The sequence below is a fragment of the Pyrus communis genome, chromosome 10 (assembly GCF_963583255.1).
Source record: "Pyrus communis chromosome 10, drPyrComm1.1, whole genome shotgun sequence".
NCBI lineage: Eukaryota > Viridiplantae > Streptophyta > Magnoliopsida > Rosales > Rosaceae > Pyrus > Pyrus communis.
Genome location: NC_084812.1, coordinates 8,933,391 through 8,953,283, shown reverse-complemented (window position 1 = coordinate 8,953,283; position 19,893 = coordinate 8,933,391). Strand labels below are relative to the sequence as shown.

The window sequence follows — 19,893 nt, the reverse complement described above, 5'->3', positions numbered from 1 at the left end:
TTCAGATCCTCCAATTTTCCAACAAGTAAATTATGTAACCGTGATGAGAATTGAAATGTTTACTTCAGAAGTTAAAGTGTTTGTTGGAGTGGAAAAATTCAGATCCTCCAATCTTCCAACAAGTAAATCATGTAACCGTGATGATAAGTCCACGACACCATCTTCGCTCGCCATCAATGAGGGAGGAGGGGACTTGCAAAAAAACACTCCGACGCTCAAGTCAGTCTTTGTTCAAAATAATTGCAAGACATTGTAAAGCTATTTGACACTTCCCTTTTTTCCTCCCCAGTTCTCGTGGGATTCTAGTTCCTTTATAGACATAAAATACTTGGGCTCCAAGTTCCACTTTCCCTTTATTTCTCAATGTTCCATATTCCATAGAAGTGTTTGATCATGCTCTTTTATTCTAGCTCCACTCCCCCAAGTTTAGGTACTGGCTCATTGCTTAAGCCTTAATTTTTGCACCCATAGATGCCCTTTTTTTTTCTCTACAAACACTTATCATTTGAATATGTAGAGGAAAAATATTTCTTTTGCAAAAATTCATATGACATCATTGGTATGATAAAACCAAACATGTAAGATTTCATGTGGATGATCTTCGAACATGAGTTTAGCCTTCGGCTACGATTGTAGTTTAGCCTTTGGCTATGATCACACAGTCGTATATTATCCTTTAGCTATAATCACTTGGTCATAATTTAGCCTTCGGGTACGATCACACGGTCATAAGTTAACCTTCGGATACGATCACACGAATAATTTAGCCTTCGAGGCGATCATATGGTATTCGACCGTGGGTTTTGGGTTTTTAATCCTCGGTCTTGGGCTTTGGCCATAATTCGGTCTAGGGTCTTTGACCCTCGGTCTTGGGCATTCGGCCATTTTACGATCTTTGTGTTTGTTGCCTAAGTTTGTGTTCAATCTCGATCCTTTTGACCCTATTTGGTCTTAAGTTTCGATTTTAATTTGATCTTAACCCATTCGATCTTGGTTTTTCGATCTTAATTCGGTCTCAACCCATTCGATCTTGGGTTTTGGATCTTAGTTCGGTCTCAACCATTCGACCTTGGATTTTCGATCTTAGTTTGGTCTCAACCCATTCGATCTTGAGTTTTCGATCTTAGTTCGGTCTTAACCTATTTGATCTTAGGTTTTCGATTTTGATTCGGTCTTAACCCATTTCATCTTGGGTTATCAATCTTAATTCGGACTTAACCCATGTGATCTTCGATTTTCAATCTTAAATTTTGAGACGTTAGCTTAATTTTATATTTTTGATCATTGGTCTCAAATTCATAGATACTAGTTCATGATAAATCATTCATAAGAAATCATTCTAATAGTGGAAAAAAGTTGGACCTTAGCACATACGCAAGTTGGTACGGCACCCATAGTTGTTGCGCCTTAAACATTCACATGCTGAATTCTTCTATTTGAACATTCCTTTCAGGCAACTTCGTCTTTGATGGAGTTGATGTAGAGTGTTCTTTTGCTCAGAAGTCTTGAGTACACTCCCTATAAGTGGCTTTTCAATATTGTCATATCCTATGTCCTGATTACACAAATGTCTTCAACAATTTTTTGTTAGACTCAACTTGGTCAAGCAGAAGTTTTGTCCCTTCATGAGAATTATGCGTACTTGTGCATATAAAAGCAATTCAACTCTGCATATTCACATATACATATTGATAACATCGTCCCAAGGTTATGAAACACATGTAGTAAAAAAATCACCAACTGTGTTGGTGTTCAAGTGAGGCATGAGAGTGTATCTTCTCTACAATATATCAATAAGCAATGAACCTAGATCCAGATATTAAATAAACAAAACATCTAGTTCAAGTGAGGCATGGGGGCCTGCACTCCTGATGTCAACTGATAATGAATCAAGTTCCACATGCCGACATGCACTGAGAGCTACGAACGGAGAAACAAATAAAAAAAATGAAAAAGGAACTAGTATATTCATATGGGAGCTTCGACTCCCACAAGCAAAAGAAAAGCAACCGCATCAATTTTCACACTATCTGCAAGTCAGTGTATGCAATAGTCATATTATAGTTTCATGCAATGTCATGTCCCATGAATTGCATTGCTTTCCTGTTATATTAAGCCTATGAAGTTTAATGGCAATTGACTGCTCCGAAAATATTTGATAATTGAAAATCTTATCATGATCCTATTGTCAAAAATTAGAATATGGTGAGAAGTCTTATCTTGTTAGGTGACTAAGAAATTCCTCTAACACCTGCAGTGTTATAACTTTTAACAATATCGTTTCATGCAAATGAGATTGTAAAAGAGGGGGCCAAAAGAGTTCTTCTCTTGGAGGCTTTAACTTGTGCCATAAGTTCGGTCTTTGACCATGGAAATGTTACTCGGTCATGAGTTCGGCCCTCGGCCATGACTACATCTTGGAGTTGAATATTAGTTACCCTCACTATGCAAGCTATTCAACACATAATGGAGGGATGTGCTTACTTATTTCCTTCTTTTCTCATCTGCAGATGACTCTTGAGATAATGCCCTGCACTTAATGCACCTTGTGAGAAGTAGGCATTTGAATGTTAGTTACTTGCCCCCATTTGATCAGCTCCATTCAGTAGACAAAGTATATGAAGGCATGAATTGTGAATAATTTTATTGTCACTCTTGGCAAATGTCGTTTTCAATTACAACCATCATACATAACCTAGAATAGAGATAGCAGCTCTGTTGCCTTGAGCTTATGCCTATTTCTGGTTATTAAAAATTTCACTGCACAAATATGACTTTTGCACAATTGGACGACTGTATACGTTACTGGAAAACTTAGATACCTATCTATAACATTTGAGAATTTTAAACATTTCTTTTGTAGAGCCATGAATGGATGATACTCGTTCCCTCATCTTAAGCTGTATTAAAGAAGACCCATAGTAAAATGTCTTACCATGCCATTTTGTTACATGCTATGATAAAAATGCATACTTCACGCAATAACCTTGAAATAATAAAAGAGAAGAAATCTTCCCTGCTTGGGGTTTAGCTCATGCTCCATTTCCAATTAATTGGTGCTTAATGGCTTTATTAGCTCATTTGAATTAGCATTGTTGGATGGCTTTAATCCTGAGACTAACCAATCGTCTCATTTTAACAATGAAGTGGATTGGAGCATTCGCAGAGGACAAAAGCTTGCATGTTGCTAGGGATGAGTTGCGTTGCTTTAGCCTAGTTTCACTTTCAAGTTTTCAACACTTGCATTGTCAAATGTCCTTCTCCCATTCAATTGCTTACTGACAAATTGTTTCCTATTATTTGAATTGCTAGCAAGGGTTTCACCCTTTTTGTCACACCAAACTAAAGAAGTATCATCGTTAAAATCATGCCCCCCACTTTAATGGTTTGTCAGCCATATCATAACTGAATGCTAATACTGCATACATACATAGATATGAAATGTGGTTACCCACTCTAAATTACTCGAAATTTGCTGACTTTTTAATGGAAATTCTTTTGTAAAGATTCCGAAGTGAGCGAATCTCTTTCCTCTTGTGCTACTGCACGAATTGCAATGACAAAAGGCTATAAATTTCATGAAATTGTAAAAGAAATCATAAAACTTATCTGTTTGGGGTCTTTGACTCATGCCCACTTTGTAGCATAAACAACATCCATGGAGCAGAGGCCGAGGATGGAGGCTTGTATGCTGCCGAAGTTGGTTGGTGCAACGCTGAACTTTGAATCATTACTTAATATCAGGACTCCAAATTAATAAAAATAACGATCAGTATATATAGTTGATATTTATTCAGGATTATATTATCATAAAAGTTATTTTAATTTCTTGCTGATAAATACTAAAAAAAAAAGCAAAGAAATTCTCATCTTCTTGTTCGCGTGATATACGACGTGCCTCACATTCTCAGCTCGTCTCACGTCTAATAGCCATCATGCATTTCTGATTTTTCTTTCTTCCTTCAACACTCACCCATAATCCATCCAAGGTCGTTTGCGACGTTACCACTTTTCTTGCCAATTTGTGAAATCATAAAGAAGGGTAGATAATCTTTGTTGTTGGGGTTTTTAATCCATGCCCCCATTGTAGCTAAGACGATGTTCATGGCTTCTCCATACGCCTTTTTAAGTTTCCCACAAACGGTGTCAACTATTGGAGTGGAAATATTCAGATCCTCCAATCTTCTAACAAGTAAATCATGTAATCGTGATGAGAAGTCCACGACACTCAACGCTCAAGTCAGTCTTTGTTCAAAATAATTGCAAGACATTGTAAAGCTATCTGATACTTCCTTTTTTTTTCCCCTGTTCTCGTGGGATTCTAGTTCCTTTATAGACATAAAATACTTGGGCTCCAAGTTCCACTTTCCCTTTATTTCTCCATGTTCCATATTTCATAGAAATGTTTGATCATGCTCCTTTATTCGAGCTCCACTCCCCTAAATTTAGGTAGTGGCTCGTTGATTGAGCCTTAATTTTTGCACCCAAGTGTTAAACAACCACTCTGGCTCGAAATAGTCCTATCCATAAAAGCCTCCCTCCCATAAGGCGAAAGCGATCACTAGATATGTTGCCGTATTACAAATACGAGGAGTAAAAATGACATCTACTGACCTCTGCCATTGCTTCACATATTGAATATCAAGGAGTACTTTAATTGCAACATTTGGTTGAGCCTTGCCGTTAATCATATCCACAAGTCCTTTAGAATTTGATTCAATATGAAATGCATCAAACCCCATATCAATACAAACCAACAAAGCCACGTGCACCGATTCCGCATTTGCCATTAGACTATATTCGCATGAGAAATTCCCCACTCCCTCCGCCCCCTAAAAAATACCTGCGAAATTCTGTACCACCCATCCATACCCTCTGTTGGCGCGAGTCAACTTTGAGATTAAGGAATATAGATATATTTTGGATATGAAATCATGTATTGGCTATCCCTATATAATTAGGATTCCTATTTCTTATTTCATAGGAACTTGTATAACTATATATCACCTTCTATATGAGAAAAATAAAGTAAACACGCAAAAAACAAAAAAAATCAAAAACAAAAAGAAGAAAAGGAAAACACCTCTGTGATGGCTGATGAAAGATAGTCATACAAGTTGAGTCATGTTCAATCTGGATCCACCTTCAGCGAATCCACCAGCACCAACTTCAAAGCGTTCGAATTTCGGTTAAGCGACACGAACTTTGAAGTCTAGTCGAAGATGATAGAGGTTAATGCTTTCGGACTTGGCAAGCATGGCTACCTCACTGGAAAAATTCCAATGGTTGACGAAGACAGCATGGCTGCTATCACAGCAAGTGACCCTAAAGTAGGGCCTGGAGTAGTTGTTGTTGCAACAAGTTAGGTTGGGCCCAAGGGTAACACGACTTCAGATCATGACTTGGAGCACATCAAGGATGCAGCAGCCAGAGATAAGGACATCAGTCTAATGTTGTCCCTAATTAAGCAAATTTCAATGAGTGACGAATCTGAAGATTCAGGATAAATGGGTACTGCTTTAATGGCATCCACCACACTGGACTCTGGTTGGATAATAGACTCTGAGGCTACTGACCATATGACCTATGATGCATCATTATTTTATCATGTGATGTCCCGCCTAAAGAGAATGTCGTCACAACCAACGGTGATGTTGCTCCTATAACGGGAGCAGGTTCTATTTCCCTTACTCCATCTTTGTCTATCCACAACACACTACTAGTTCCATCATTATCGAATCATCTAATGTATGTTGGTCAAGTTACCAAGCAATTAGATTGTGTTGAACTACTGTTTCCCACTTTTTGCCTACTTCAGGATATCCAAACACGGGCAATAATTAGGCGTGATACCAAGAGGAGAGGGTTATACTATATGGATGATGTGTCAGCAAGCCGAGTGAATCATTTGAGCAGTGGTCACAATAATAAAAACAAGACAATTTGGTTATGGCATAGTCAATTAGGGCATGCTTCTTTTGGTTATTTGAAAAAATTACTTCCGTCTCTATTCAGTGGCGTCTCAGGCTTTGATTTCAATATAACGATTGCCTTCTTGCAAAAAGTCATCGTACTTCTTATCATTTGAGTTTCAATCAAATAACAGTGCCTTTCGAGTTAGTTCACTCTAATGTGTGGGGACCCGCCCCAATGGCTACTAACTACGGAATTCATTGGTTTGTTATCTTTGTGGATGACTACACTAGGATGACATGGCTTTATACCATGAAACATAAAAGTGATGTAAGCCAAATTTTTCGACAGTTTTGCTAAATGGTTGAAAATCAGTATTCTCTTCCCATTAAGGTTCTCCGATTAGATAACGGTGGCGAATATCTCAATGCGAAACATTCTCAAATTTTTCAAGAGCACAGCATTCTTCATAAGACTACTTGTCCACAAACTCCGCAACAAAATGGTATAGCGGAACGTAAAAACAGGCATATTTTGGAAACCACTTGAGCACTTCTTATCGGTGCTCACGCACCTCACTCGTATTGGGCAGATGCTATCACCTACTCAGTTTATCTCATAAACCAAATGCCTTCTAGAGTACATAGTTTTCGCATCCCTATGGAAGTTTTTGCTGACCATGTGACTCTACCATCCTTACTACAATTGTCACCACATATATTTGGGTGTGTGGCCTATGTGCACCTTCACAAAAATCAACGAAGCAAATTGGACCCCTGCGCAGTTCAATGTGTGTTTTTGGGATTTAATGGCCAACAAAAAGGTTATAGGTGTTACCATCCACAAACCAGGCATATGTGCGTCACTGTGGATTTACATTTTCCGAAAATGAGATGTTTTTTTATCACTGATCATACCCACTATAGTCTTCAGGGGGAGACGAACATATGCGAAGATTATAGTTGGTTTGATATCCCAAACAGGCAAGACAACAGCCCTACTTGCCAACGTGAAGTCCAGCGGCAGCTCTAGTTTCCTAGTCCGTGTGAGCCCAGTATAAGTGAGCCCAATTTGGGTCTGCCAACGCCAGTCAACAAAATTGCACAGCTGCCCACTAAACAGCATGTCGCCGAGCCTGCAAATGGGCCAGAACAGGCCTCTACACAGTGGCAGAATGTCACCGAGCCACAACAGTAAGTTGAAGAGATTACTGATAGTCCAAGCACACCAAAAAATAACCCTCCTCCAATGGTACACATCCATGGCCCCGAGGATATCCATAAGGTACATTATTCACAATATGATGTAACCCATAATTTGACCAACATTGATAGTACTTATGTGTTACCTCCTAGACAAAATCGTGGGAAACCACCAGACAGGTATTCTCCGGATGGAAAAGTTAGATACGCCATTGCAAAGTACGTGTCTACTCATCGATTGTCACCTAAGTATCAAGCCTTGGTGAATAAAATGGATGGAATCAAGATTCCAACTAAAGTAGAAGAGGCTTTGCGAGATCCTTGGTGGACAAAAGCCATGGAGGTCGAAATGGAAGCTTTGCAGAAAAATGGAACTTGGAGTGTGGAGTCACTACCACAAGGGAAGAGACCGGTGGGATGTAAATGGGTGTTCACGATCAAACACAAAGCAAATGGAACCATAGACAAATACAAGGCAAGATCGGTAGCAAAGGGGTACACACAGACATTTGGAGTCGATTATCTTGAAACATTTTCCCTTGTTGCGAAAATGAATACTATTCGAGTTCTTTTATCCTTAGCTGCTAACTTTGACTGGCCATTGAAATAGTGTGATCTAAAAAATGCTTTCTTACATAGAGACATGGATCTTCTTCCCAGGTACGGAGTGCAAAATGTAGCAGGCAAAGTATGTAGATTGTGAAAAGCTCTCTACGGACTCAAACAGTCACCAAGGGCTTGGTTTGGAAGATTCATTGATGTGATGAAGAAATATGGCTACCGACAGGGGAATGCAGATCACACCCTATTTATCAAATGCAAGGAAAGTAAAGTCACCTTGTTAATAATATATGTGGATGATATGGTGGTTACAGGTGATGACATAGAGGAGATGAGAAGACTCCAAGAGCATTTCTTTTCGGAGTTTGAGATGAAAGATCTAGGAGGCTTAAAATACTTCTTGGGAATTGAAGTTGCTCATTCTCGTGATGGTATTTACTTATCTTAGTGGAATTATGTACTAGATCTTTTGTCTGAAATAGGGATGTTGGGATGCAAACCAGCAGAAAATCCTATCATGCAGAATCATCATCTAGCAATTTACCCGAATCAAGTTCCTGCAAACAAGGAAAAGTACCAGAGGCTGGTAGGAAGGTTGATTTATTATCTCTTACAAGGCCAGATATTGCATATGTTGTTAGTGTGGTAAGTCAATTTATGCACTCTCCTAGTGAGGATCATATGGCTACAGTGATGCAAATATTGAGTTATTTGAAAGGTGCACATTGCAAAAGGTTGATTTTCAGGAAACATGGGCATATGGAGACAAAAGGATATACAGATGCTGATTGGGCTAGGAATATTACTGATAGACGCTATACGTTAGGCTACTTCACTTTTGTAGTAGGAAATCTTGTAACTTGGAGAAGCAAAAAACAAAACGACTAGCTAGGTCTACGGTAGAGGCAGAGTACCAGGGTATGGCGCATGGGATTTGCGAATTATTATGGCTAAGGATTCTTCTCACAGAAATAGGATTCAAACCACAGGGAGCTATGTCATTCTACTGCGATGATCAAGTTACAAGAGAGATAGCTAATAATGCGATTCAACATGATCGCACAAAACATGTTGAAGTGGATAGACATTTTATCAATGAGAAGTTAGATATCAGGTTGATTGACATTCCATATATGAGGTCTGAAGAACAGTTAGCCGATGTACTGACTCATGCAGTATCAGCGAGAGTGTTTCGAGACTTACTTGACAAGTTGGGCCTATGAGATATCTACGCACCAACTTGAGGGGGAGTGTTGGCGTGAGTCAACTTTGAGATTAAGGAATACATATATATTTTGGGTATGAAATCATGTAATGGATATCCTTGCATAATTGGGATTCCTATTTCCTATTTCATAGGAACTTGTATAACTATGTATCACCCTCTATGTGAGAAGAATAAAGTAGAACACTTTAAACCCTAGAATAACAATTTTATCTCCATCCTCGTCCGGATTTCTTTAACCACACGCACCATCACAATTTACTTTCATATTCCCGAAGGGAGGTCTCATCCAACCCGAAGGATCCCCATTCCCCATTACTAACCTTTTGTTGCCGATCCACCTCATCCACCAATGGCTCTAAGTTGTTGTTTGGCTTCCTCAAATTTCCCCCATTGTTGTTTCAATAAGCTAATTGCTTTCATGGGTTCCACAATTTTTTTCCTCAAAGACTAAACTATGTACTCTTTGGTTGTATAATTTTTTGGGAATGAAATCTACCCCTTGACCTAAAAAAAAAAGTCAGTGTTCCATCGACAAATGCATGGTCTCCACGGGTAGACGAAAGACCTAATCACATGCCACGTGACTCGATCAACGGCCACGTGCCCATGCAAACAGACAACGTTACTTTCTTTCCGGATTGGAACGCCTTCTCTCTCGTTTATCTAAACCCAATTTTCTTCTATTTAGATCCCCCTTCCTTTCAATTCAATACAAATCCAACAAAATGTTCAGAAAAGCTTTCATCTTCTTCTTCTTCTTCTTCTTCTTCCTTCTTTCTGTTTCTGTGTCTTTGCATGCAGCAAATGCACTGAAAAATGAAGGGGAAATTGGTTCAGGCGGCGACGGTGCTGCTCCGGCTGGGTCTCTGGTGAAGAAAGATCAACGGCGGTCGCTGGTTTCGACTGAGTACGGAGAGGTCTGGTCCGTTGATGTGAATGACGGACACAGGAAACCCTACCATATTCAGTTCATTACTTTGGAACCCAACTCACTCTTCCTTCCTGTTCTTCTGCATGCATACATGGTTTTCTATGTCAACACAGGTAACATGTATTCCATCAAATGATTACTAGGAGCCAGACTGGTGTTGTTAGAGAAGTGTTTATGTTGTTTGATTGTGAATATGAAACCGACATTTACCATATTTACCCTTTTATTGCGTTGGGAATTGCTTTTATATATATGTTGCCCTCCTGTGAATCTGAAACATAAATTACCATATTTCACCATCTTGATAAATGTTTATGCTGTATGCATGTACTGAAGCCTTGATGAAATGGTTCACATTCATGGTCCAAGAAATGCATGCACTTATGTTGGACGATTGTGAATCACAAAGTTTGACAAATGGTCCAAATTCGCAATCAAAGAAATGCTTACGAATCTGAAACTTGATTAATGGTCCAAATTTCAAGTCCAAGAAATGTTTCTGTTGTCCGACTATGAATCTAAAACCCTGATGAAAGCATCTTAATTCATTTTTACGTTGTGAGGGAAATTTTCCTTAATTTTGAGCCTATACAATAGCACCACTCATCTCTATTAGAGAGTATATATTAAGAGTATTGATAAGTGTGCCAGTTTTGCCGGTATAAATAATTTTATTATGATAAAATTACAATTTATTTTATCTTAGTTGGTTTTCTTATTGTTGTTTTTTGGGTGTTAGGGAGTGGGAGGTTGAGTTGGACTGATGATGATAAAATTAGGAGGGTGGATATAAAGAGAGGTGATCTCTATAGGCTCACCCCAGGCTCTGTTTTCTTTGTACAAAGTAACTTGGAGACTGAGCGCCAGAAGCTGAGAATTAATGCAATCTTTACAAGCAACTCTGATGATGACTTATATGTAAGAAGACCTATTTCTGATCCTTTTTCTTTGTTACTTTCTGAATTTATCATAAATTGTTAGATCATTTTCATCCATTTTTATCAAAAAAAAGTTTTTATTATGACTACAAAGCTTGTGCAGGATCCAGCAGTAGGGCCATACTCCAGCATTAGGGACCTGGTCCGAGGATTTGATCCGAAATTGCTTCGGTCAGCTTTTAAGGTATGAGCCACTCCAACCCAGAATCAAACAATGGGAAGTTCTCATTATGTCATCAGAAATAAGCATTTTTAGTTTCATGCAAAATGGTTGTTAATTATTAGGTTTCTGAGGAAGTGATAGAATCAATAGTAAATGGAACGGACCAATCCGCCATTGTCCACGCAATTCCAACAAAGAAAGAAACTTTCTGGGATTTGGAGGCTCGATTCCTGAAAACGTTTCTACTAGGCAATGATGGCATTGCATTCAACAGTAAGAAGAAGAAGGAAACAACGACATATAATATTTTTGACGAGGATCCGGATTTCGAGAATTGCAATGGTTGGAGCCTAACTGTGAGCAAGAAAAACACCCACTTGTTAAAGGGATCAAACATTGGTTTTTTCATGGTGAATTTGACAAAGGTCTGTCTTTGATCTAATGTTAATTAGAGTGTATAACCAGTCGAACGTTTTAATTTTAATTAATGTGGATTTTTTTTTTTTTTTTTTTTATTTAAGGGGTCAATGATGGGGCCTCATTGGAATCCAAGGGCAACTGAGATAACAGTAGTACTACAAGGGCACGGGATGGTTAGAGTGGTTTGTTCAAGCACCGAAGCAAAGAAATCGGAGTGCAGAAACATGCGTTTTAGGGTTCATGAAGGAGATGTATTTTCTGTGCCTAGGTTCCATCCAATGGCTCAGATGTCATTTAACAATGACTCTCTTGTGTTCATGGGGTTTAGCACAACAGAAAAGAAAAACTATCCTCAGTTTTTGGCCGGAAAATACTCGGTTCTGCAGACTTTGGACAAACTAGTCTTGGCGGCGTCGTTTAATGTTACCAGCAAAACCATTGATCAGCTTTTGTCTGCACAGGCTGACTCGTTTATAATAGATTGTACTTCTTGTGCTGAAGAAGAGGAGAAAGCGATGTTGGAAGAGATTGAAAAGAAAAGGGAGGAAGAGGAAGCTAAGAAGAGGGAGAAAGAGGAGGCTCGAAAGAGAGAGCAGGAGGAACAAGACAGAAAGAGGGAGGAGGAGGAAGCTAAGAAGAGGGAGGAAGAGGAAAGGGAGAAGGAAGCAAGGAAACAAGAAGAAGAGCAAGCGGCGAGGGAGCGAGAGGAGGAAGCCGCGAGGGAGCGAGAGGAGGAAGCGGTGAGGGAGAGAGAGAAGGAAGCCGCAAAGGAACAAGAAGAGGAAGCCGCAAGAGAGAGAGAGGAGGAAGCCGCAAGGGAACAAGAAGAGCAAGCAGCAAGGGAGAGAGAGGAGCAAGCCGCAAAACAGCGAGAAGAGCAAGCAGCAAGGGAGAGAGAAGAGCAAGAAGCGGCAAGGGAGCGAGAAGAACAAGAAGCTGCAAGGGAGCGAGAAGAAGAAGCAGCAAGAAGGAGAGAAGAGGAGGGCAGGCAAGGAGGCGATGAAAGAAGACAAGAGGAAGAAAGAGAGAGGGAGAGGAGGCAACAAGAGGAATGGGAAAGGCGAGAGGAAGATGCGCAGAGGGAGCAGGAAGAGGCTCGAAGACAACAACAAGAAAGGCAAGGCAGAGCAGGACAACCAGAGGAGCAAGAGGGTGGAGGCGGAGGCTTCAATGCGGATGAAGGAAGGAGGTATCTGAGTGCATTGAAGGTTTAAATGAGATCTGGTTTCTCTAGTTACGTTTGTTCTTTTTTTTTTCTTTTTTTTTTTTTTTTTTTTTTTTTTTTTTTTTTTTTGGGAAACTGCATGTTTTGTTAATAGAATAATAACTTTTGCTGCCTCCTATGTTTCAAGTTTAGGTACGTTTTTTAATGTAATAAACTTCTATGGCCTCCAAAACAAATTTTACTTTAATTTAGATAAGAGGAAAAATAGAAGATAAAAGTCATTAACTTGTTCATAAGAAACATAACTTGTTTAAAGTATATTTGATCACGTGCTATTTAGCATATAGTCAAATTGACTAAAACAAATGATAATCCGTAAGAGTAAATTTGAATTCCTCTTCGTTGAAATAAATTAAAGTAAAATATCATCCTCCTCCACGTACCTTAAATTGGATTAATGCAAATATCGTCCTTTTCAAAGAAAAATAGTTTGTTGAATTACACTTTAGATTTCTAAAAAGGGGCTTATTTAAAGTGAAAATGTATAATGTTTGACACTAAAGAAAATCATATCTCAGATAGCAATCGATAAAACCCATGGAATTACAGCTCTCGATGGGTTTCATGGAAAATCAAGAGTAATGAGCTTCTCAGCTCCATCAGCCACCTTACAAACAGATGTAAAGAACAGATTTACAACCGAAATGGGTTCTCTACACCCGATTACAAGACTCACTCACACCTTAGCGGGGCCAGTTACATAGGACACAACAACGGTAAGGTCATCAAGCTTGCCTCCGTAATAACGGAACCCTGCTTCTTGAGCAGCCGTTGAAAATGGCGTCTGCCTGTTCTTGTCCAGTGCTCGCTGGCGCGCCAGAGCTGCTATCTTCTGAGCAGTTACCTGTGGTGCAAAGCCAGCTCTTACCGCATGAACGACAACAGCAGTAATCTCGTTGTTATACAAGTTGTCAAACAAGCCGTCCGTTCCTGCTATGATAACATCCCCAGAGGCAACAGGAATCAAAAATACCTGGTGCAAGTTGAGTCGCAATTAGATGCTGGTAGGTCAAGGAATTTTACAATGGGAACGTGACACATTGTAACATTTTCGTTGACGTCACATCTAAAGTAAGAGTGATTGGGATAAGAAACCTTTAAGCTCACGTCGATTTCAAAAATTCTTAAGGCTAGTTCTCCACTGCAAGTATATCGGAAGCAGCGGTTTTAGAAAGAGTATGTAGTCAAAGCAAGTTCATTCAGGGGAGGCTGAGTTTTACTTTGGTTATGCAAGTGACAACTATTATGGTACTCAATAATTGACTGACCTGTCCAGAGCTTGGTAAATCAGCCCCACTGCCACTTTCCAGCTGATATGTAAAATTGAAGCCATGTTGCTGCACGGGGGATTGGAAGACGGTACATCCATCTCGAACAACTAAGAATCCACTGTCCCCAAGATTGATAGCTTGTAGTCCCTGTTAGAAGTAGAAACAAGTGAGAAACGCGCTCATTTTTACCATATGTAAACGTTTCCTGGCTTATTACTCTCAGGAAACCAAATATTCAAACTGCACGAAACAAACAAACTCAAGTGATCTTGCAGACCAGGAAAAATATTGTTCTAATTCATGAACTACAACTTTAATCATGCATCCTGTTCAAGTTTGAATCACCAGGGCTGGGCATCTCCAGCCTATATTTGATCTCTACTATACATATATTTCAAGGTCACTCGATGCTGTTATATACTTTCACTTATATACAAGTAAGGCTTGCAACTTAACATGCCAAGCCAACGGTCAATTGAAGGAAGTAATTATGTGGTGTTCGTCAATTTGTGGTTTTCTACAAAGCAGGTATGGTCTATGACAGTGACAAGACTCTTGAACCGTTATATAATTAAGTCCAGTTAAAGTAAGTAATTACGTTCTTCCTTGACATATTCCCAACCCTCATTTGCATACGGTAATGGATAGACACTAAACACTAAGATCATTTCTGTAAATTTATTTCAGAAGTATAAGGCAGGCACACATGATTGTCTCTACAAACCAGATCACATCTTTCTTAAATAATCAAAATGAAAAAAGCATCCCAACAATAAATTTTAGTGGTCGGCAGGAATGGTTAGTCAAACTGAAAACAACAAACCTTTTCCGTTAGGCCAATGATGCAAGCTGTTGAAGAACCCTTTGCTTTGGTGCATGAGTGGGCCTTCTCCAATACCCTGGCAGGGTCAAAGCAGCCCTCAGGCTCCTCTTGAATAGCCCTCACTGAATGAGACATTAGTTCACGAGAAAAGTATCCTGCATTGACACCTACATCTGCCCATCCACCCACACCATCTGCTACACCAATTGCTTGTGCATCTTCACAAATAAAATGGGCATCCTCTCCTCCTGTCGCCTCCTTATCTGGATGTGGCAGGTAACATGATCCTGAAAGCAGCTTCAGAGCTTTTGGTCTGAAAATGAAACCAAGCAATATACATAAAAAGGCCTTTTCACAGATAAGCCCTTGATAAGAATACACTTTAGAGAAAAAAAACTTCAAACCCAATGCTTTAGATTAACACCCTTCTTACTTTGCAATGGTAGAAGAGCAGTAAAGGAATTTTGCAACAATGAATTAATTAGAACATGACAAGTGGATAATTAAGGGGGGTTTTCCCCAATTGAGTTCTTGAAATGTTTTTATATCAAATTTATTGTTGTGGGGGTGTGTTTTCTAATTTGCTATATATACAAGCACCAAGGACACCAATCGCCTATATTGGTTTGAGATTGTTCGTGCTCAATTCAAAAGAAGTAAACACTAATCAAGCCCGTGTGTTCTACCTACTGGGACTTGCCAAGTTCATATTTTTTTTCTATATAAATAAACGAACAAGCGAGCACACAAGTGCACAGAAGATAACCCTTAATTCCTTTCCAAACAAAAAGAATTGAATCCATAATTGTGGAGCATATGAAAACACACCGAAGACTCTAAGATAATGAAAATGAAGGCCAAACAACAAAAGAGGCAGAGTAAACAACAGATGAGAGCACATACTGGTCAGACAAAATGGTGGAATTTGCAGGTTGTTCATCATTGGAGTTTCCATCAAATGTCACATTATGAGCAGCACCAGTAGCGTAGCACATAGAAGATGTGGTATGAAAATTTCTCAACCAAGGACCAACATGCACAGAGATCAGATGGCTGTTGAATGATTCCTTTTTTCTCAAACTCAAGCTAGCTTTCTGGAAACTGCTCTGCCGTCTATCATTAAAATAAACACCCGTAGGTTTTGACAAGTCTAATGAATTGCTGCAACTTGAAATTAAGTCATCAACATAAACATCTCCAAAGACAGGTGCCGAACTTGAAGCAGCCATAAATTTTCCCTTACGCAGAGGACTGGAACTATGTCTAGTTGCGTCTGATATCAAAAGGGTTGAATACGGTAAACTACAAGACAACCCTGAACTCCGAGAAAAGAATTTCCCACGACAAGGTAGAAAAGTTTTCGAATTCCCTGGCCTGCTCCCGCCAATCACTCTCCAAATACTAGAACATACAGCAGTGTTCACCCTGGGAAGTATCCCGGACCGCATTTTAGCTCCTTATGTAAAATACCCTTGATTCAATCACCCTCCCAAAGAAAACCAGACCCGAAATTTGATATGGGAGATAAAGTCTCATCACTCTCAGCACATCTAATTTACCACATTAACCTAAAACCTACTGCTCCTGAGTCTGTTCAACTCCGGGCCGAGGCGTATGGCTCTTTAACCTGAAAAATGGTAACAAAAAATTGAATTTCATCACAAAGATGTGAGCTTTTAGCTACATACACATTAACAACGCTTAAGTATCCCCTAAATTTTGATTTTTTTTACCATAATTAGGCAACTTTTCCTCATAATTTCTACAAATTTCAGTTACCATCATACATTATTACACGAAAAATCCACTTCTGAGCAAAAACACAAGGTACCCATATCACAAACGAATCAAAAAATTCGAACTTGGAAGCATGAGAGCATTGTTTTGCTATGGAATGTAAAAGCAGCTGAGAGGATAGCAGAAAAGACCCACCGTTTTGGAGCTGGAGAATGAGAGATGGGCAATCGATGCTGGAACAGAATCCGACCCGAGAGATAGAATTGGATAAACGAAGCTCCGAAGATGTTATCTTCGTCGATTTGGGTTGAATCCTCCGAGTTTCGTTATCCCCAAATCTGTGTTCTTGGGGTTGTAAGTTGGCGTTATGCTTTAGGAGGATTGGGGGGGAGAGAGTGGTTGTGGAGGTTAGGAGGCGCATAAGGTTCACAAATACGCCAGAGAGGGAGCGCACGTGGGAAGGAAGCTTTTAGCCAAAAGTAAGCAGACAAAATTTAGAAGAAACAAATTTAAAAGATCAGTATGGGACTTCATTGATTCAAACCTTATTTCATTTTAATTTTTAATCAAGGTTCTTTAGTTTTAATAAACATCATTAATTATTTCAATAATAAAATATTTTACATATCAAAATAATTAAATTTTATTTCTAAATTATTTATTTAATGTTAGAAAAGTTATATTTGATATATTTATATTTATGGCTAAATTTTGTATCATATATTTTTATTTTTAGTTTGTACCCATTTTAATTTGCAACCCTTTTTTTTTTTTAAATTTTGCCAATTTTCTATTCAATTTTGGTTTGTACTCATCTATTAATTTCTTTTTGTTTCCATATTTTTCAAACTTTTATTTTTATTTTTGACCTTTTATTTGTACCCATAATTTATTAATAATATACCCATTTGTCTTTAAAAATGTACCACTTTGCTATATGTAATATGTACCCATATTTTTTTTTGTAAGTACAATATCTTTTGTGTAAAATGTACCCATTGGTTTTTTTTTATATGAAATGCACCCATTATATAAAACGTATCACTTTTTTTTTGTATAAAATGCACCAACTTTTTATATGTAAAATGTATCGTATAAAAATTACCATTTTTTTGTATGTAAAAGGTCATTAATATATGTAATGACAAATCATGGGTTTTATTTAAGTATAATTTTTTTTAATTATGGATTTTATTTAAAATCTCCTTAATATAAATTACTACAAATATCAAATTTTAATTTAAAATTTATAATAACCTACATATAAATGTATTATTGCATTAATTTCAGGGATTTCAATCAAAAACTTAAAACCAACAAGGTTAACAGGGACTGCAACCAAAATCACCCTTCTTTTTACTTGCAAGTGAGAACTCTTAGGTTTGAATCCCGGGGATGGTGAATTCAATACCAAATTAGGTTGCTTATTGTTTGGCTTAGTCGAACTCCCCCTTCTCTTAGTGTAAAATATATTTTTGTACTAAAAAAAAAATCAGCGTGGGGTATATGCACAAAAATTAAAATAATTTTTATGATATTTTAACACATATTTTTTTTTTATTTAAAGAATTGAAATGTTTTTTTTTTTCTTGGATTTTAAAAACAAAGAACACGATGTATTTTTTATTGAGCAAAATCAAAAAGTGAGTACACTAATCACTTTCTGATTTGGCTAAATCTAGAAATTTAAGGATATTCCTCTTCATTTAGTACTACGGTTTAGTAGTATTTATCTTCATTTGTAAGTGAGAGGTGTTTGATTCGATTATCGTCAAAAGCAAATTTGAACCACATTGTTGTTAGTCCATTATGAGGCTAACTTAATGTAAATAATATCGTTTGTTAAAAAATATATATATAAATTTAACGTGTTTCTTCTTTTTTAAAACACAAGAAAAATTAATGAGATGTTCATTATTTTTTTAAACAATAAAACATGTGTTATTTATCATTGGACAAAACTCAAAAGGTGAATCTCACTAGTGAGTACCCATGTATTATCCACCTAACATTAGACTTTTCACTTATAAATGATGAACAATACCATTAAATAGTATCCATAAACAAAAGTAAATTTTTTTTCACTAAGGCCTCCCATAATAGGCTAGAAAAAGTGAGTATAATCCCAATATATTAAACTCATATAGGAATCACACTCTTATAGTGGACCAGAAAATTTAAGTGTGATACCAATATATAGAAATCGTAGTTTAATATATTGAACTTATGAGTGTGATGTAAATATATTAAACTCACATTAGTATAGCATTAATGTTATACGTTTCAAATTCAGGTTGCCTGATTCCTATATATAAGTATCACATTCACTCAAATTACTGTAAAAGCCTAAAAGCTACTACTAGGTAATAAAACATGTTTTGGTATCCTAATAGTGCGCATTAAATATATGTTTAATATTACGGCTGGCCAATTGCAAAAATTTTAGTGCTCCATAATAAAGGCTACTTCAAATTTTTAAGCCGTTACTTTTGTATACATGACCAAAGATCTAATGGTTGAAAAAATTCGAATTATCCAATACACAGGAGCATCATAAAAAATCCCAGCCTATTATGTGCCTTAGTACGAGTCTCTCATCCTTTAATATAAATATATCGTTATATTAAAAAAAATATCTTTCATAACCCAAAATTCAAACACGAAACTTTGAATGAAGAGCAAATTATATTAACCAACTAAGCTATAACCACTTATCCTAAATAGTTCGATTGTTTGAATTTTGGTACCAAAAAAACACTACGAATTTGGATAGAACTATAGCTTTTGTTCACTTCAATGTTAAAATAAAGGGAGTTTTAATGAAAAAGGTATGGGTCAACTTTTTCTTAACAAAAAACTACCATAAACTTTTATTTAACCAAAATGACTTGAGATTTAATCATAAGGACAAAACTATTCATCTACTAGCCCTACAAACATTAAAAACATGGGCTGAATTAAAGCCCAACCCGCAATAAAATTCTTTTTCCATAATTACCCCTAACAGGCTGGAATAAAATTCTTGTCTTTGCCCTTGAATTTGCTGTGCAAGCCCTCGGTTCACCAAAGATGTTGCTTGGTATTCCCCAAGGCACCAGGAATACAAGATAGACCTTCATTTTTTGAGACATAAAATCATGTTGTATTATGCAGTGATAAAGTTTGTGTCGTCAGATCATTTTGAGGGAGATTTCCCGTTAATGCTAAAAACTTTATTCACCGGAAAAAAAAAAGAAAAAAAAAAAACGTCATTGTGACACAATTAGACTAGTAGTCACCTTTTGTAGAGTATGTTACTATGCATGTAATCCATAAGCTAACATAGTCTTGCATCCAAATATAAGATTAATATAATTAAGGAACGTCTCATAAGAAATTTTAGAGTGTATCAATTATATTGTCACATTGTGTTATTGATCTTCTTGTGATGATAATGATTAATGACTCCTAAAGATATAACTGATATTTCGTAATTTAAGTC

The 19,893-nt window shown here is 37.5% G+C and overlaps 3 protein-coding genes across 3 annotated transcripts; 2 read left to right on the top strand and 1 right to left on the bottom strand.

Annotated features, from left to right (window-relative positions):
* Positions 1–7,386: 7,386 nt before the first annotated feature.
* On the top strand, positions 7,387–8,899 carry LOC137747806 (uncharacterized). The gene is made up of 5 exons (XM_068487949.1): positions 7,387–7,534; positions 7,991–8,107; positions 8,159–8,270; positions 8,423–8,497; positions 8,632–8,899. The coding sequence occupies exons 1-5, from the start codon at positions 7,387–7,389 to the stop codon at positions 8,897–8,899; spliced, it is 720 nt and encodes a 239-aa protein (XP_068344050.1).
* Positions 8,900–9,604: 705 nt separating this feature from the next.
* LOC137748810 (vicilin-like seed storage protein At2g18540) lies at positions 9,605–12,605 on the top strand. Its single transcript, XM_068488999.1, has 5 exons — positions 9,605–9,948; positions 10,575–10,753; positions 10,877–10,957; positions 11,059–11,361; positions 11,458–12,605. The coding sequence occupies exons 1-5, from the start codon at positions 9,630–9,632 to the stop codon at positions 12,568–12,570; spliced, it is 1,995 nt and encodes a 664-aa protein (XP_068345100.1). The 5' UTR covers positions 9,605–9,629; the 3' UTR covers positions 12,571–12,605.
* Positions 12,606–13,079: 474 nt separating this feature from the next.
* Positions 13,080–16,855, bottom strand: LOC137747624 (probable protein phosphatase 2C 80). Its single transcript, XM_068487765.1, has 5 exons — positions 16,608–16,855; positions 15,579–16,302; positions 14,676–14,988; positions 13,850–13,999; positions 13,080–13,554 (listed from the first exon to the last, which is right to left on the bottom strand). The coding sequence occupies exons 2-5, from the start codon at positions 16,121–16,123 to the stop codon at positions 13,258–13,260; spliced, it is 1,305 nt and encodes a 434-aa protein (XP_068343866.1). The 5' UTR covers positions 16,124–16,302; positions 16,608–16,855; the 3' UTR covers positions 13,080–13,257.
* Between the last annotated feature and the right edge of the window lie 3,038 nt (positions 16,856–19,893).

What these genes read in the sequence shown, in the direction of transcription:
- LOC137747806 (XM_068487949.1), top strand. Translation starts at nt 7,387, where the DNA reads ATGGATGGAATCAAGATTCCAACTAAAGTAGAAGAGGCTTTGCGAGAT. An exon ending in AGTTGCTCATTCTCGTGATG is followed by an intron (nt 8,108 to 8,158) that starts GTATTTACTTAT and finishes TGTCTGAAATAG; the next exon opens with GGATGTTGGGATGCAAACCA. An exon ending in TACCAGAGGCTGGTAGGAAG is followed by an intron (nt 8,271 to 8,422) that starts GTTGATTTATTA and finishes GTTGATTTTCAG; the next exon opens with GAAACATGGGCATATGGAGA.
- LOC137748810 (XM_068488999.1), top strand. Translation starts at nt 9,630, where the DNA reads ATGTTCAGAAAAGCTTTCATCTTCTTCTTCTTCTTCTTCTTCTTCCTT. An exon ending in GGTTTTCTATGTCAACACAG is followed by an intron (nt 9,949 to 10,574) that starts GTAACATGTATT and finishes TTTGGGTGTTAG; the next exon opens with GGAGTGGGAGGTTGAGTTGG. An exon ending in TGCTTCGGTCAGCTTTTAAG is followed by an intron (nt 10,958 to 11,058) that starts GTATGAGCCACT and finishes GTTAATTATTAG; the next exon opens with GTTTCTGAGGAAGTGATAGA.
- LOC137747624 (XM_068487765.1), bottom strand. Translation starts at nt 16,123, where the DNA reads ATGCGGTCCGGGATACTTCCCAGGGTGAACACTGCTGTATGTTCTAGT. An exon ending in TCATTGGCCTAACGGAAAAG is followed by an intron (nt 14,000 to 14,675) that starts GTTTGTTGTTTT and finishes TACTTCTAACAG; the next exon opens with GGACTACAAGCTATCAATCT. An exon ending in ATTTACCAAGCTCTGGACAG is followed by an intron (nt 13,555 to 13,849) that starts GTCAGTCAATTA and finishes AACTTGCACCAG; the next exon opens with GTATTTTTGATTCCTGTTGC.